Source organism: Rattus norvegicus, chromosome 8, assembly GCF_021556685.1.
Source record: "Rattus norvegicus strain SHRSP/BbbUtx chromosome 8, alternate assembly SHRSP_T2T, whole genome shotgun sequence".
In the NCBI taxonomy this organism is placed as follows: Eukaryota; Metazoa; Chordata; class Mammalia; order Rodentia; family Muridae; genus Rattus; species Rattus norvegicus.
In genome coordinates this window covers 68826692-68842962 of record NC_141541.1, presented here as the reverse complement: position 1 = coordinate 68842962, position 16271 = coordinate 68826692, and the positions used below count along the sequence as shown (strand labels likewise).

Here is a 16271-nt window from a genome sequence, read left to right as displayed (position 1 = left end):
TAACTCCTTCACAGGAGGAGCCTGCTGCCCCTCTGCTGTGGGAGGATATATGGGAGGAACCGTCAAGTGAAGGCCCCTCACTAGATACTGAGTGTGATTGTTTTGTGTTCCACTGAGCTAGAAGAACCTTTAGCATGAGGCTGAGTCAAAAGAGCAGGTGGATTCTTGGATTATTTCTGATTTTAAAGAAACTGAATTGCGTGTAGCTGTTGTTGGAGGCTGACTTTGTATAGAGCTCTGTGCAGGCAGCATCCTGCATCAAGTAGTAGGGTTGTTTTGAAGTGTGTGATGATCTTTATGTTTGTTGGAGTAGAACTAAAGCCCAAGGATGCACACATTCAGGCTACATTCATTAGCTGCCATTTATCAATTGGAAGAAACTGTGTGTGGTGCATGCATATGGGTGTATGGGTAGAGTGCCTGTCTGTGTGCATGCAGGGCAGAACAGGACTTGGAGCGTACTGCACTGAGTACCCGTCAGCCGTGATGGTTGTGTACGACCATGCCAGCTTTTTACCTGGGGGTAGGGATCCAGAGTTAGGTCTTCATGCTCGCAGCACAAGACTAACGTCGCTCCAGCCCATGACGTTGTCTTCTGTTTCAATTTGCTTTGAGTTTACATTATGAATAATAATTGGATTTTGTTAAAATATTTTTTACATAGGTCATATTAGATGTCACTCTTTATCTATGGAACATGGAAAAACTCGGATCCATCTTGCTCACATATTCTAGGCTGTAGTTTGTGCACAGTCCTGAAGGCTTTTGCTGAGGTTGTCGATAATAGTTACATCTACACTTCATGACATGACCCACAATTCCTTTTCCTCTTACCTTTCTGGTTCTGATGCTGTGATGCTTGGCCCACCACAGACGGATTGCAGAAGGCCCTGCACTTGCATATCCTTTGACTTACCACTTTGCTTCTATACTTAGAAATCTCCAGATGGGAGGTAAATGTAATGCCTTCCTCAGCCATTTAGTGGGAGTTAATTGGCAGTTGGCTGGGTGGGTTTGACTTTGGCTGTTTTGATAGTTTCCTATAATATAAGGACACTTGTCTTTGTTGTTTTCATTGCAGTCACTCTATCTATATTCCTGCCCCCATTGTTACTTCTAATAATGTTTTACTTAGGATTTCATTTTTCTTGATGAATATTGTTTATTTCAATAGTTCTTTCAAAGAACCAGCTTTTGGGTTTCCTGAACCTCTTTATAGCCTTTAAAAACCATAATTTTGTTGACTTCCCCCTCCACCCCCCATCTCTCTTGTTTCCTGTTATTTTCTTATACTGGATATTTGATATTTTAGTTTTTAGTATTTATTTTTATAATCTCAGCATTTATAGATATAGCTTCTTTCCAAGAGCCACTCTTATTTTCTAACTACAGATCTTGAATTTTGTAGTCTTTGTCATAATCATTGTTAGCAGGAGGAGCAGGGTCTTTTCAGACAGGGTCTTCCTGTCTTGCCCAGGCAGGCCTAGAATCCACAGTCCTCTCGCCTGTAGGCCTGGGCCAAGGCCTACATCTGTCTTTGTTGGAGGCCGACCTTGTATGGAACTCCATGCAGGAAGAATCCTGCATCAAGTATGGTTGTTTCCAAGTATGTGATGATTTTCATGTTTGCTGGAGTACAACTAAATTCCAAGCATGCTTGCATGCCTGCATACACAGGTACACATGCATGCATGAACACATATGTGTACACTATAAATATTTTTTAATTAAAAAATGAAATAGTCTTTTCCCCCAGCGCCGGGAATGAACCCATGAAGGCAAATGCTCTACCTCCAGCCCCTTGAATATTTTTTATCATTATCATTTAATTCAAAGTATTTTCAAACACTATGTTTTGGCTGCATGTGGTTTGAGGAAGAAAATATGCGTACAATTTATTCAAGGAGTATGGAGGTAGGGTGAGCATGCAAAGGCCAGAGGAGGAGATTGTGTGCCTTTCCGTCACTTTCCATTCTGGGCTTTGAGATAGGATTTGTCACTGAGCTTGCAGCCTGATGAGGGCCAGCTCCCTCATGGTGTTCTTTCCTGTCAGTTCTCTTTGAGGCAGTGGAGGGAAGAGTGTCAGCAGACGGTAAGAATTTTATCTTAAGAGATATAGGTATAAGACTTTGGTCTTATGAGGGACTTAGGGCTACTGTATAATAATTACGAGTTTACTTATCTAAACGTGTTACCTTGCTACTGTAGCTGACCTGCCTTCCTTGTTCCTCTGCAGTCTCTGATACTTAGCACCTCATCCTAAAACAGCAAAGGATTAAGTAAAATAGTCTTTGTTCTGTCTCAGCAGGAACTGCATGGCTCTGACTTTCAGCCTGCTAGTCGGAAGTTGCAGGAAGGAAAAGGGACACTTTGAAAAGTGACTTTAGTGTTTATTTCTAAATTGTAAAAAGTTTCCTATGAAAGCTCTCTAAGAAAAAGGGGGAAAACCAGAATGAATGTAAAAGGTGAATAAGTGTAAATTTGCTCTCCTCTATTTGTCCTCAGCACTTATACATCTAGCAGAATACATGATCACATGGTAAAGCGTTCATCACAAGTTTACATATAATTTAAAATCATAAGTGGAATAAGAAGTTTACAACAGTGAACGATTACATGCTTATCCATTAGGAGTACTCCTCACCTGCCACAGCTCCACAGGTTCATTGAGGGGTAAAAACCATCACTAGGCTGTTAGTGAAGTTTGTGTAGATAAACCCAGTCAACATTTTATCTTCTGTCCTAGCACTTATAATAAATCATTAGTTCCCTTTTTATGACCTTTGGCTAATGGTTTTACAACCTCTTGGAATGTACTCTTGAGTAGTAGAATGCCTGATTCCTATCAAGAAGCAATTAACACATGGGAGACTGGCAGAATTCTCAGTGCAGTTTTAACTATTAGAAAGGACCTAATAGCAGTCCCAGTATAAAAGAGCTTAATAAATACTAATATAATTTTAGGAAATTTTATAGGACCATCATTAAGACTTATGAAGTCATCTATTTGCCTATATAGCATCACTATAAAACAGTACATCATTGAGGTTCTGCAGAGATCTGCTCAAAAGGGTGGGCTAATACCTAGTGATTATTATATATATTTTGATAATAACAGGAAAAGCATATTTTTTTCTAAAATGATTTTTGCTGGGCCTTGTCTGGAAGAGCAAATCTGTCACAGATTATTTTAATCCGAGGCAGACCATCTCATGCAGATCACCTTCTAGTTATTTATTAGCTTGCTGGCTCCCAATAGAAGCCCACTGCTTCAGCTAGACAGACTTGACAGAGAAGTTCCAGGATCTGCTTGTTTCTACCCTGCAATGCTGGGTTACCGGTGTGCAACTGAATGTCTGACTCCTACATGGATGCCAGAGATTGCTTTCATAGCAAGTGGATTACCACTGAGACCTTTTCCCAAGCCCCTGGATTATCTTTTTACTTTTTGAAATATGTGATTTTCTTATTCATTTTATCATAACTCTCTTTTCTAATTTAAGGGCTTTATGTTTAGTGAATATGGATTGGTTTTATGAAGTTTGTTATATTGCCTATCTTGTCAACAATATTTATCTATTACATGGTCAGTATTTTGAATTATGTGCTAAAAATATAACTTTGAAATTGATATTTCTTCCTGGCAAATTGTCCCTTTTATTGTTTTGTGTTTGTGCTCTTGATTATTTCCAACCTTATTGGGCAATATTGTAGGAGCATGTACTGTGTGTATTCATGGGCCTTCAACCCAAGCATACACAATAAATACAGCATTGTGACCTACATTCTCCAACTTAAATACAAATTCTCAGACTGTGTTTTTGTTTGTTTGTTTTTTTTTTAAGGAGCTGTGCATTCTTTATGACTCCTTTCCTCAGTGCTGAGAGCTCATCTTTCCTTCTGTGATGGCCCTCTGAAGGGCACATGAGCTTACTCTAATGACCAGGACAATTTAGGCAAGCTCATACAGAGACAGTCTTCTAAGTGACAGGATAGTGCTCTGCATAATTGAGACAGTACCCTGTCTTCAGAAGGGACAGGACTAGACCAGGGAGAACCTAAGCTCAGGGGATAGATGGCTTCGCAGGAAATGACCGTACTTCCATCTACTCCTATAATTAAGCACAGGCTGTAGCAAAAGGAGCACAGCCATATTTGTGGAGCTCTGTTCTATGCTACCACTGAGGTAGGCTCAGAGAGGCTGCCTATGCCCTGCCAAACAGTGCAGAGGGAAAGAGGAGAAGCTGAGCAACTCTGAAATGGAGAAAAGAAGTTTCAAAGTAAGAAACTGTCAATAGTTCATATTTTACTATTTATTAATTATTTTATTTAATTTATTCATTTATTTTATTTGTTTATTTTCATTTTTGTTTTGTGAGGCTGGGGAAGGGGAATTGTGTCCCAGCATTGGTGTGGAAGTCAGAGAACAATTTGTCAAGAGTCAGATCTCTCCTAACATCATACCATAACCCAGCATTGTGGAGTAGACACAAGCAGATCTTGGAAGTTCTCTGACAAGTCCATCTAGCCTAAGCATTGAGCTTCAAGTTCAGTGAAATGAACTCAGGTCATCAGTCTTGGTGGAGCACCCTACACAGCTCTGCTTTATTTGTTGCGTATTATAGATACACAGAATGAGTGGTCACTGCCTGAGACTGTTGTAGACAGGAAGGAGCTTCTATAGCATACTGCATCCTCCATGGTCCCACATGGCTGAGGACTTTCCTCTAGACTTGATTGAGTTATAGTCTAGATGCAATAAAATATATCATCTTAGCTATATAATTCAGTGTGTTTTTATTCTTTTATAACTGCTAGCCAGATCAAGATGTCTGAAATGTTCTATTCCAGAAAGTTCTCCTATACCTCCTTTTCTAGTCAGTTCTGTCTATACCCTAGAGGTACTCTGATATCTGTCTCTGGGTAATTTTGTCTACATTGGTACTTTATATAAAGTGTGTATAACTGCATATCATGTCATAGCATGTCATGTGTGCTTGAAAATGTAGTCTTAGGTGGTTTTGTCATTGGATTAACATCATAGACACTATATGAAAGCCTGGGTGGTATGGGCTGTACACACTGAGGTTATACTCTGTGCGTAGTCCTTAGCTGTGAGGCCATTGTGTAGTACATGAGCAGATAAACAGATTCTTCCTCATACTTTTTGACAGTCATCATTTGTGTTTATCATAGTTTTTCAATTGTTGGTTGGATTCCACTGGAGAAAAGCCATCATAGCATTTGCTTGCTTGTTTTCCAATCTTCTTTCTGTTTTTCTTTTTCTTTTTCTTTTTTTGGCTTGTATAAAGATACTATGGATAGCGTTCATATTTTTATTTATCTATTTATTTTAGTGGACCCAAAGCCCTATTTCTCCTAGGTAGAAACAAAGGAGTGTGTGTGTGTGTGTGTGTGTGTGTGTGTGTGTGTGTGTGTGTGTGTGTGAATTTATTATAATCTGGCTAATTTATTGGAAATGCTAAATTTATCAGAAACAGTTGGCACTGAGCATCTGTGTAATTCATTTCTGTAATTCTTATTGTTTTAGACTTGCACTTACTTTATAAGTTAAAGGCACCAGTGTCTTTCAAACATTTTGTCCATCATCTATGATGAAGTATCAGTCTAGACTATTGATTATATGTTATCTGACAGTCTAGATTCAGCACTCGTTCTCTCTCCCCTCTCCCCTCTCCCCTCTCCCCTCTCCCCTCTCCCCTCTCCCCTCTCCCTACTCCCCCCTCTCCCCTCTCCCCCCTCTCCCCTCTCCCCCCTCTCCCCTCTCCCCTCTCTGTGTCTTCTATGGTTATATCTATCTCTCCCTCTGTCTATCTCTGTCTCAGTATCTGTCTAGATGTCTACAGAGACTCCATTTTTCATGGCTTGTTCTTTTCACTTTTTAAAAACAACTTTTGGTATGTGGAAGCTTTCAGGTTTGATGGCATCATCTGTACCTTGTCCCCTCTGTCATCAGTGTCTTCTGTGTCCTGTCTGAGGACTCTTCTTCCCACTGCAGAGTCATGACTGTGTTATTCAGTGTTCTAGAAGGTTTACAGCTTTATCTCTTCAGGACTATGAGCTACCTTTAATTAACTTCCATGTGCTACAAGATAGTAGGTGAGAGTTCATTTTATCCAGACATGGTTATCTATTTTCTTGGCTATGTTTAATTGAAAAGACCTATTTCCCCAAGAAAATGAAGCATCATGTTTATCAAATAAGTGCTAATTAAAATGAATTTCTCTGGAGCCACTCTCCTCTCCCACTCACTGGTCTACCACTGTACTCAAAGCATTTCCCATAGATTCACACTTTATGATACTGATATGATATGATATATATTTTCAGCATGTTTTCTTTGTATAATTTTCCTTTTAGTACATAAGAACGTTGTGTAAAGAGCATGGGTAAATAATCTGCAAATACTCCTCAGTCGCCATGAAAACTTCTCTGGGATAGGCTGCCCCATCACAGGTTCACCATCTTTATTTTTCCAGGTGCTATGTAGATTTGAAAATAATCATAATTTTTGTTAACACACCTATAGGAACATTCTGTGTGTGCATTTTCATAAAGAGTACCTTCAATTTTTTTCTACTAAACCACTCAGAATATAGTGCAGTCTGTCTCATCATATTGCTTATATCTTAATCTCTCTTTATAATTTCTGTCATTCTAATTCTCCTGGGTGCATCTCTGCATCCTTATTGCTTCTCTAGTTATACCTTGAAATTAACTCTTTAGAAAGCAAACTCTTATTTAATAATCTGATTTTCAATCTTAAGTAGTAATTGCCTTTTTGTCTTCTAGAAGTTATGCACCACACTTTCCATAAACTTTACAGTTTTTTGATTCCTGATGCTGTGTTTTCCTTATGTTTCCTATAAACTTCAAGTGTAGACATAGCAGTTCTTTTCTTTACACCTTGGTGTTTCTGCCCAGTCTTCCTATGGTGATTTTTTTCTGTAGAAGTTAGTGGTTTTGATAGTCAGACACAACAAAACGTGAGTTACTCTGGGTCTCCCTGACAGCTTAGTGAGGAGCCCTAGAGGTCTGCACACCAGGCTCCACTTTTGTCAAGTTGTTTTTTTTTTTTTTTTTTTTGACCCAGCTTGTAATGTAAGTTTCAGGTCCATATTCAAATACAGGAAGGCCATAAATTATGAGATAGAGGTACTGAGTCATTTTCCTCATACTGATTAAAGTGGTGCTTCTAGAGTCTAAGGGAGAAACTCCCTAGTTAGCATCAGCACCCATTTTCTAGTCTGATTTTTAATGCCTCCTTGAGTTTTTTTTCTGGGTGAGATTATAACAGTATATTATGAAAATCGGATTAGAAAAGCAGGATACAGCTAGATTGATTGATGTCAATTGCCATAGAAAGGGTAGGAAACTGGAAAAGCAGCTAAGAATATTAATGCCTTTCTGAAACACGAGCAGACGTATGGTGAGAACGATGTGTAGATGGCTTAGTAGTTACAGCCTTGGATAACACATGTGTGTCTGTCGCAAAGAGAAGGCTGTAGCAGGTAACTTGGAATTAATTTAGTCTTTTAATGAATACTGTTTTCTCTTTTTTTCTGTTCTCAAACATGCTCTATAAATTCATTTATAACTTTTCAAATTGAAATAATTTCTGCTATGCATATTGTACTCTGACTTTTTTAAATAACAGAAACAAGAATAAAGGTGGTTTTCTTCCAGTCCTCTTTGCCCTGTTTGCTGCATTGCCACACCCTGTGTCTTCACCTTGCTTCCTCCTTATTCCTCTGTAGGAAGAGTCACTAAGAATAGCCCGAGTAATAGACATTCTACACAGGCAGATTGCTGAGTCATGAGTAATGGATGCTCCATACAGGCAGTTTGCTGAGTCATCCAGTTCTGTTACAGAGTTAGGGAATATGGAGACCACTGTTAAGCAGAGGAGATGAGTTCATCTGCAAAGTCATAATTTTTTAGAAAAATCAGGATTTCTAATCCCCTCATCAGTCGTAGAGCTCATAATTTCAGTTCTATTTTCAGCAGTATTATATTTTAAAACTATGTTAAATGTCTTAAATCATACTTCAGAAGTTGTGGAATACAATTTCCAGTAGATTTTAAGTACAAGAAATGTAAGGTGATGAGCAATTAATGACGTGCTCTGTAAATATTTCTGTGGGTATTGGTATTTTCTTTCCCTGCTGATGTATATTAATATTTTAGCTGTGCTGCCATAGTTCTCTGTGTGAAAGAGTTACCTCCAAAAGAGATGTGTTGCAACTGTTGAGCCCTTGACAATAACATTGTCATGTTGGCTTTTCCTTAAAGAGAAAAGACTTGAGCATCCTGCCTCAGTGTAGTCTTGATTTGAGTTCTGAAGGTGAAGGCAGGATATTTATTGACAGCTACCCGAGGGAATCCAATACTTAATGTCAGCTCTGAAATCATATACATACAAGTAATGTTATAGCAGCTGAGCCAGTTGTATTTATACATTTAGGACTATATGCATGTAACAACAGTTAAAGAAAAAGAAGCTATGAATTTGAGGGGGATCCATGAGGGAAGGGGGAAATGATAATGACATTTAAGTTTCAAAACTTAAAAAATTTCTTTAAACAACAACAAAAACAACTTACAAAGTCTTAAAAAGAAAATAAAGATGTTTATAAAGAAACGGAGGCTTTAAGGGGCTGGGGAGACAGCTCTGTGGTTAAGAGCACTGGCTGCTGTGTTAGAGAACTCAGGTCAGTTTTCAGCACCCAGCTGGACGTTTATAACTGGCTGTAGCTCTCGTCCTGGGGATGCAATGCTCTTTTCTGGCCTTCAAGGATGGGCACGAGTTATGCACCTGGTCTGCAGAAGACAGAGCATTCATAGAGAAATAAATACAATAGAACAAAAAATTTGAATACTCTATAAAAACAAGGCCTTAATGTAGGCCTTTTAATGCTCAGTTAAAATCAATACATTTTTGATATAGCAGACTCAGATTATTAGACACAGTAAATGAGTTTTTTCAAAGTTAGTCTTGGACCACTGTGTTGAACTTCAGTAAGTTTTTGTTTGTTTGTTTTTCTGGAATTAAAACTAACTTATTTATGTTTTAATTGAGGGTTCAGATGTTGATACCAAAGCTCCCCTGAATGTAGTAACTTTGCCTCTCTATGGTCAGAACTTCACATGATCTGTTCTATCTGTCTCTAGAGCTGTCCCTCCCAGGACCCTCTGTGCTTGTCTGAGGGAGGCTGTGTGAGCTTGCCCTTGATCCCTGCCATGTGGACATTACCAGGTTACTCTTTATCTCTCTGGGTGGCGAATCCTGCTAACACAGTCTTACAGAATTTCTGTTTCTGAAGTATTTCTTCTTGTTAGAAGGGCCATACCTTAGTAGTTTCTAACAGGTCTTTTCCTAAAGAAATTCATGCCTAGATAATTTATGACAAATATTTTTTTATCTGTTATAATATTATAATTTTGCTATGAAAATATATCTTAAAGTTTTTAGGAAAATTAAAAAACAGTCATTTTCTCTTGATGTTAAATTTGGAACAACAAAAGCATTGTGGGTAATTATTCTACTTTTTGAAGTCCTGGAAAGGCTAAGAAGTGGTTATTGAGATATATGTAAACTATATTCAGATTTTTAGTTTTCTTTTTTGTGAATATTTTTTTAACTATTAAGAAATGATAGTTAATGGTTTTGAAAACTTGGTAAGCTTCTGCCAAAATTCGTTTCATAAAAAAAGGTAGATATAAAACTTATACTTTAGTCAAAAAACCCTTAATATGTCCCTAAAATTAATTTGAGTTTGTACTTTAATTTCAAAACAATTGTCTTACAAGGAGTGTGCATGCTCTGCCTGTGGCATGGAGAGACAGTAAGACTACAGTAACTCTCAGGATCTGTGTGCACTGCCTGCAGTCCCCAGTGGGGTGCCAGCAGTGCTTGTGCCCAGGTGGAACCAGGAGGAGTCTGGGGGTGAGAGAGTGGAGAGAGGGCTTTCAGGTTGGCTCTGACTTTTGTTTCTGGAGAGATACAAAAGCAGCATCCATTTCCTGTGGGAAACAAGGTCCTGTGAAGCCTGCCCTCCTCCTTCTTGTGGGAAAGTAAAAAAAGAGATGGCTTAAGAGATGATTCTAGAAGTTTGCCAATTTACACAGCCCATCATTCACGAGGGAAGATCGGTCTGCTGTCCTGTTTTCTACACTTTTACTTCTACCATGGAAAGATATAGAAACTACTTCCTTACTTTTATGGATCAGGGTTTTCAGAGAAGCCTAAGAATGACAGTTACTACAGAAGGAAGACACTGTACTGGAAATGAAATGGTTTTACATAGGAACTACCAGAGTCTGGAATATCCTGTCCCAGCCTCTGAGATTGTGTGGCCATCCTGCCAGGCCACCCTCCACCTTCCAGCCCACCTTCACCCTGATATCCCACTTTCTACTCTAACAGCCCACCCTCCACCCTGACAACCCACTGTCCAATATACCAATCTACCCTTGTACTGCACTTGTAACAGCATCATCTGCTGTCTTCTCTCCGTTAAGTCAGATTACTTCCTTAGCAGAGGCTATTCCTCTAGTATTTTTTTTTTGGAAGGTTTTTTTTGTTGTTGCTTTTTTGGGAGGGGGGTTGTGGTTGTTGTTTTGCCTAGTGAAATTGAGTGTATTTATTTTGTAATTTTTTCAGTCATCTGAGCCTAAATCTTTCAGAATTGGCTAAGAGCAACTTTTTTTTTTTTTTTTTTTTTTGGTTCTTTTTTTTCCGGAGCTGGAGACTGAACCCAGGGCCTTGCGCTTCCTAGGTAAGCGCTCTACCACTGAGCTAAATCCCCAGCCCCTAAGAGCAACTTTTAAAAATACTGCAGGAACATTTTTTAGCACATGCTTAAGCATACAGTCTAAACCTTCAGTCTGTGCCTAGATTAGGAGCTGACCTTACAGTGCCAGTGACATTATGATCTGCTTTTAGTTGGTGGTGGTTGTCCCTGTATTATGTCTTTATAACTGAGTGATCTATTAACAACAGTTTGAGAATAATGAGGCGAACAGCTTAGGAATTTGCATCATTGTTTGGAAAGCTTTTGAATGTCTCCTTTTAAAAAGTGACTTTGAACAAGCCCTGATCACACCGCCTGTGCTACAGTAAATGCTGAAGTAGCATCCTGGCATCCTTCCCAAAAGCACGCTGAAGGGAGCCAGCCGCAGTGATTCCTGCTTCCTCCACGGCTTTGTACCTTGCTAGCGCTGGTGCGGCTTGCTCTGCGGATGTGCTGACACCCTCCCACTCGCTTGTTCTGCTGCAGCAAAGAATGGATCTCCGAGTCCACTAGAGATGAGGGTGTAGCAAGGTTGCAGGAGGGGGAAAGACAGGAATATCTTCCAGCAGCTGAACAGGGAGGCATTTTAGTACGGTATTTTTTTCTTTCAACTGATAAATTTTTTCTTTCTGTTATTTTGTAGAGAGATGTGGATAATTTGCCCTGCCTCCAACGCCTCTTCCTCAGCTTCAACAATATAACTAGGTAGGTGGCAACTCCCGACTCATTACTAGATAACTTGTCTGTGTGGGCTCTAATGCGCTGAGATGTCAATGCTGGGGAGAGCGTTACTGTCTTGAAAGGTTTCATATTTGAAAATGGGGGACCGCCCATGACAAAGTTCTTTGTTGGGAAAAGGAAGCTCTTGTGTTTTCTGCCTCTGTTGCTAAAGATGATGCAGTTAGCAGAGTAGGCCTTTCTTTAGTTATGCTGGTGGGCTGCATGGAGCTGTCAGTGTGGATTTGCTGTCCTTTGTTTGACAGCTAGTGCTTTAGTCAGTTGAATTAGTTTCTTTCATAAATTATCATCGGCATTTTGTACCGCCACTGAGCAGTTTTGATAAAGCAGGCTATATTTGTCACTGAGCTGCATGGGAATTAGGCCGTGCCTGCCTTCTAAGTGAGTCTCTGCAGAGAATGGATGCTGCTGAGAAGGTCATGAGACTACACAAATGCACACATTTTGTTTTGCATGACATGTTGCCCAGTGTTAGTGTGGGAGGCTAGAGAACTGAAGCAGAGGCAGAGGCCGGCCCCTCAGAGCAGAAGGACCTCCTTCCCTACTCACTTTCCTTTCTCCTTCCCTCTGCCTCTGTTTGAACTTGACTTCCCCTCTGCTTTTTAGTTTCTCTTTAAGGCTGACAAGGATATCTATTAAGTTTAAACATATGGCTCTTCCTGGACCCCAGGGCTGTGCTCCTTAGGACCAGAAACCATGGTGTTCTGTGCATCTTTCTGGTCACATCTTTTCTCTCCCCAGCTCATACTGAAGTTTAACCTCACCTTCCTATCCTCTATCTCTAAAAGGAAACAGTTACCTCAAGATGGTGAATATTTTAAAGAGACAGGATTTCAGAAGAAATGTGCTTCCTTCTTTCTCCTTTTTTCTCCTCCATAGAGAAGCATGAAAGTTTCTGAAGGACTTTCTGTGTTCTCTCAGCCTGCCTCATGCTTTTCTAACTGCCCTGCTTTCACTTGTGTGCATGTCTCTCTCTCTCTCTCTCTCTCTCTCTCTCTCTCTCTCTCTCTGTGTGTGTGTGTGTGTGTGTGTGTGTGTGTGTGTGTGTGTGTGTGTGTAAGGGGGATGTGATTCTTTGGTTGGCATTGTTTTCTTTCGATTTCTACCTAATGGCTGGCAAAGCTCTGGAGAGAATACTCACTGTTGAAGCTGCTGTAAACCCTTTGATTCCCTGTCCAAGGGGAACTTGTTTCTTCTTGTTCGTGGGAGCAACGGTATTTGCTTATATAGAGTATGCTGCTCCTAGGCCCCAGGATACAAGCTCTCTGAACTCCTAAATTTTGGGCTTATAAGGAGTTTGCTTTGGTTGCTTATATACTAGAGGGCTTCCTTTCAAAGCCTAGAAGGGAGATTCACCTAGCCTGCAAAATATGATTGGTAGGTTTTTTTTTCCCTGAAAACAAACAAAGCACAATTTCCCAAGAAACTGAGGAATAAGTGAGGCAACATTACGAGGTTCTTGTCCACCCTCCACCCCACACCCCCAACTGCTTTCTGTGTATTTCTGCATAGGCTGAGCTTTAGAGTTTCTTTAGTGTTTGTTTCTACCTGATATGTTTGGGGGATAAAATTGATCTGTTGATCTGTACTGATATCTATGACACAGAGGTTTTGTATCATGAACACATTGGGTTTGGGGAAGAATAAAACTCTTGGAGAGCAAGCCTTGAAAACATTTGTGTGAACTTTACTTAAGGTAGAAGGATGTCAGTCAGCTGTGCTGCTGGCCCCTAGAGACTATTTTAATAACGACTCAGTGCATCTTCTGGACTCTATGCTCTGTTAAGAGAGCTCCCATGCTTTATAGTCCTGTGTTCCTGGGAAGCCAAGGTAACAGAGAGAAACAACAGAGGGAAGGCACATTTTATAGGAGCTTCTGGTCCTCTGCGGAGAGGAGAACTGCATCTGGCAAATGAAGAGAACCAGTGTATGGCCACGTAGAGGGGAAACCCACTGACCCTCTCTTGTGGGACCTCTTAAGTTTTCACCAAGTTGTTGGACTCTTAATGGTCCATCAGCATCAACTCTTAGATGCCCTGTGGAAATATTGAAACTTCCAAAATGAGATTTCACTGTGGAATTCCCTCCACAACTAAGAAAAGCCATTGAGGCCAGGCACATGGCAAGGGTGCTGAATGGAGGCTTAGAGCGGCCATTGCATGAAGCTGGGAAGGGGAAGCATGGCTTGCCTTAAAGACCCCAAGATGTTGGAGATGCCAGAGCTGTGGGATACCTGCCGAGAAGAGCAGCTTACAGGGAGTGGAACTCTCCGGAGAGACAGAAGCGTGTTGCTGTCAACAAAGATGAAAAGAGTTGGAGATCTGCAAAATGTTTTGACATCATACAGATGCAAAGTTTGGAGTTTGCATAACTAATTCTCAGTCTTGCTTTGGTCCAGTTATTTCCTTACTATGCTCCTTTCTTACCATTTAGAGCTCTAATGTATATCCTATACTATCATATGTTGGAAGTGTGTGATCTGCTTTTTCATTTCGATTTTACAGGGGATTACAGTTAAGAGATTGCATGAATCTCTTGAATTTTGGACTTTTAAACATTGTTGAGACTGTACATATTATGGGGACTTTTGAAGTTGAAATAAATGCATTTTGCATTATGTTATGGCTGCAAGCTTAAGTGGGCCAGGGAGTTTAATGTGTAGCTTGAGTAGGAATAGCCCCCCTAGAGTCTTGTGTTTGAATGCTTGGCCCATAGGGAGTGACATTACTAGGAGGTGTGTCCTTACTGGAGTAGGTATGGCATTGTTGGAGGAAGTGTGTCATTATGAGGGTGGCCTTTGAGGTCTCATGCTCAAGCTAGGCCTAGTGTGGCATTCCCATTTTCTGCTTGTTGATCTGGATGTAGAACTCTCAGCTCTTTCTCCAGTACCATGTCTGCTTGTACGCTGTCATATTTCTTGCCATGACAATAATGGACTAAACCTCTGAACTATAAGCCAGCCCCAACTAAGTGTTTTCCTTCCTAAGAGTTGCCGTGGCTGTGGTGTCTCTTCACAGCAATGAAACCCTAAGCCAGTGAGGGATATCCATATTGTTTTGCAGCCAGACTCAAGGGCTCTTTTGTCTCACAGACCCGGAGTGCTATACTCACTAAGCAGTCTCTACACTCCCATCCTCTGTCACTAGCAACCTCCGTTCTACTCCGCCTCTGAACTTGATTGCTGGAGGGAGGTCCTTCACATGTATGAAACCCTGCACTGTTTGTACTTTTATGTGCAGCCTGTTTTACTTAGCATAATATACTCAAGGTCACCTATGTTGCTACATGTCAGAATTTCCTTCCTATGTTGAATACTCATGTATTCTTGACATAGTATAGAATATACCAGAAGAGGGAGTATTCAGAACAGACCTACATTTTCATTCTAGGTTTTTCCCCAGTGCCAAGATCTTATCCCACCTAGCCTCCTTAGAGACATCCTGTTTGTGTCCGCCTTCACCTTGGTAGTCACCTTTTCATTTCCTTTTCCTGTCAGAAGAACTGGAGATCATCTTGTACCTCTCAGATTAAACGACACTAAGAGTTCACACACTAAATGCAGCATTTGGAGTTACTTTTTGTGAATCCCAATTCCACAGCTCCCCCAGCCCTAATTCTGTAGTTTTAAATTCAGTTCAAGAATTCATAGGTAAAGCAGGAATTATACCTGACTTGAAAATATCACTGGTCTGTGTCCTGTAACCTCAGCTCAGAACACATGCAGGGATGCTACAACCAGCTTGGTTCTTCAGGACTAGGAAAAAAAGACAGAAGAGAAAATACCAGAGTCCACCTTACACTTTAAGGGAAATACTATTTCATACAGTTTTCTACTTTTGTACCTTTGGGGGCCAGAAGAGGGTATCAGGTCCCTCTGGAAGCGAAGTTGCAAGGAGTTGTGAGCCACCTAATGTGGGTACTGGGAACAGAACTTGAGTCTTTTCCAAGAGCATTTAAGAGCTTTTATCCACTGAGCCCTCTCTTTAGCCCCACTTTGTAAAAACATCTCTGCTCTTCTCAGCACTGTCTCTCTTTTTTTTTTTTTTTTTTTTTGGTTCTTTTTTTCGGAGCTGGGGACCGAACCCAGGGCCTTGCGCTTCCTAGGCAAGCGCTCTGCCACTGAGCCAAATCCCCAACCCTAGCACTGTCTCTTTTTTAAACATACATTTATTTGTCTATTATTTATTATTGGGCAGGGTATGTGCTACAGCACCCGTGTAGAAGTCAGAGGACAACTTGCTGGGCTGGTTTTCTCCTCCCACTGTGTGGTCTTGGGTATTGAATTCAGGTTACCAGGCTTGGTGGCAGGTGCCTGCTGAGCCATCTCCTAGACTCTGACATTGAAACTTTTAATCTAGGCTTTGATTTTGTTTTTGGAGGAAGTAAAGCTACTAGAAAGAGTATAATGTGGCAAGAGAGGCAGCTAAGCGGTTAAGAGCACGAGCTGCTCCTACAGAAGATTCCAGTTTGATTCCCAGAACCCACATCTGTCTGTAAATTCACAACCATCTGTAACTTTAGTTCCAGGGTATCCAACATCCTCTTCTAACCTCTGCATGCCAGGCATACATGTAGTGTACACACGTGTGCAGACAAAGTACCCATAAACACAATATAAAAATACTTTTAAGGGAAATATTCTAATGGCTTCTGCTAGAAATTATAACCATCGGTGATCTCTCTTTCCCCCTATTTCTCCGTGTGTGTGTGTATGTGTGT

At 40.5% G+C, this 16271-nt stretch overlaps 1 protein-coding gene across 23 annotated transcripts in view; it reads left to right on the top strand.

Moving 5' to 3' along the window:
• The window catches only part of Lrrc49 (leucine rich repeat containing 49), a 107256-nt gene that overhangs the window by 25623 nt on the left and 65362 nt on the right, over positions 1-16271 (top strand). For 12 of the 23 annotated variants that reach the window (NR_199174.1, NM_001436459.1, NM_001134469.2 and 9 more), the window contains 1 exon segment: positions 11458-11519. The exons of 9 other annotated variants lie outside the window; for them this stretch is intronic. Coding sequence is in view for 8 of the 14 variants with exons in the window: in NM_001436459.1 (NP_001423388.1) it covers positions 11458-11519 (62 nt within the window). In the remaining 6 variants the exon portion in view is untranslated. 23 annotated transcript variants of the gene reach the window in all.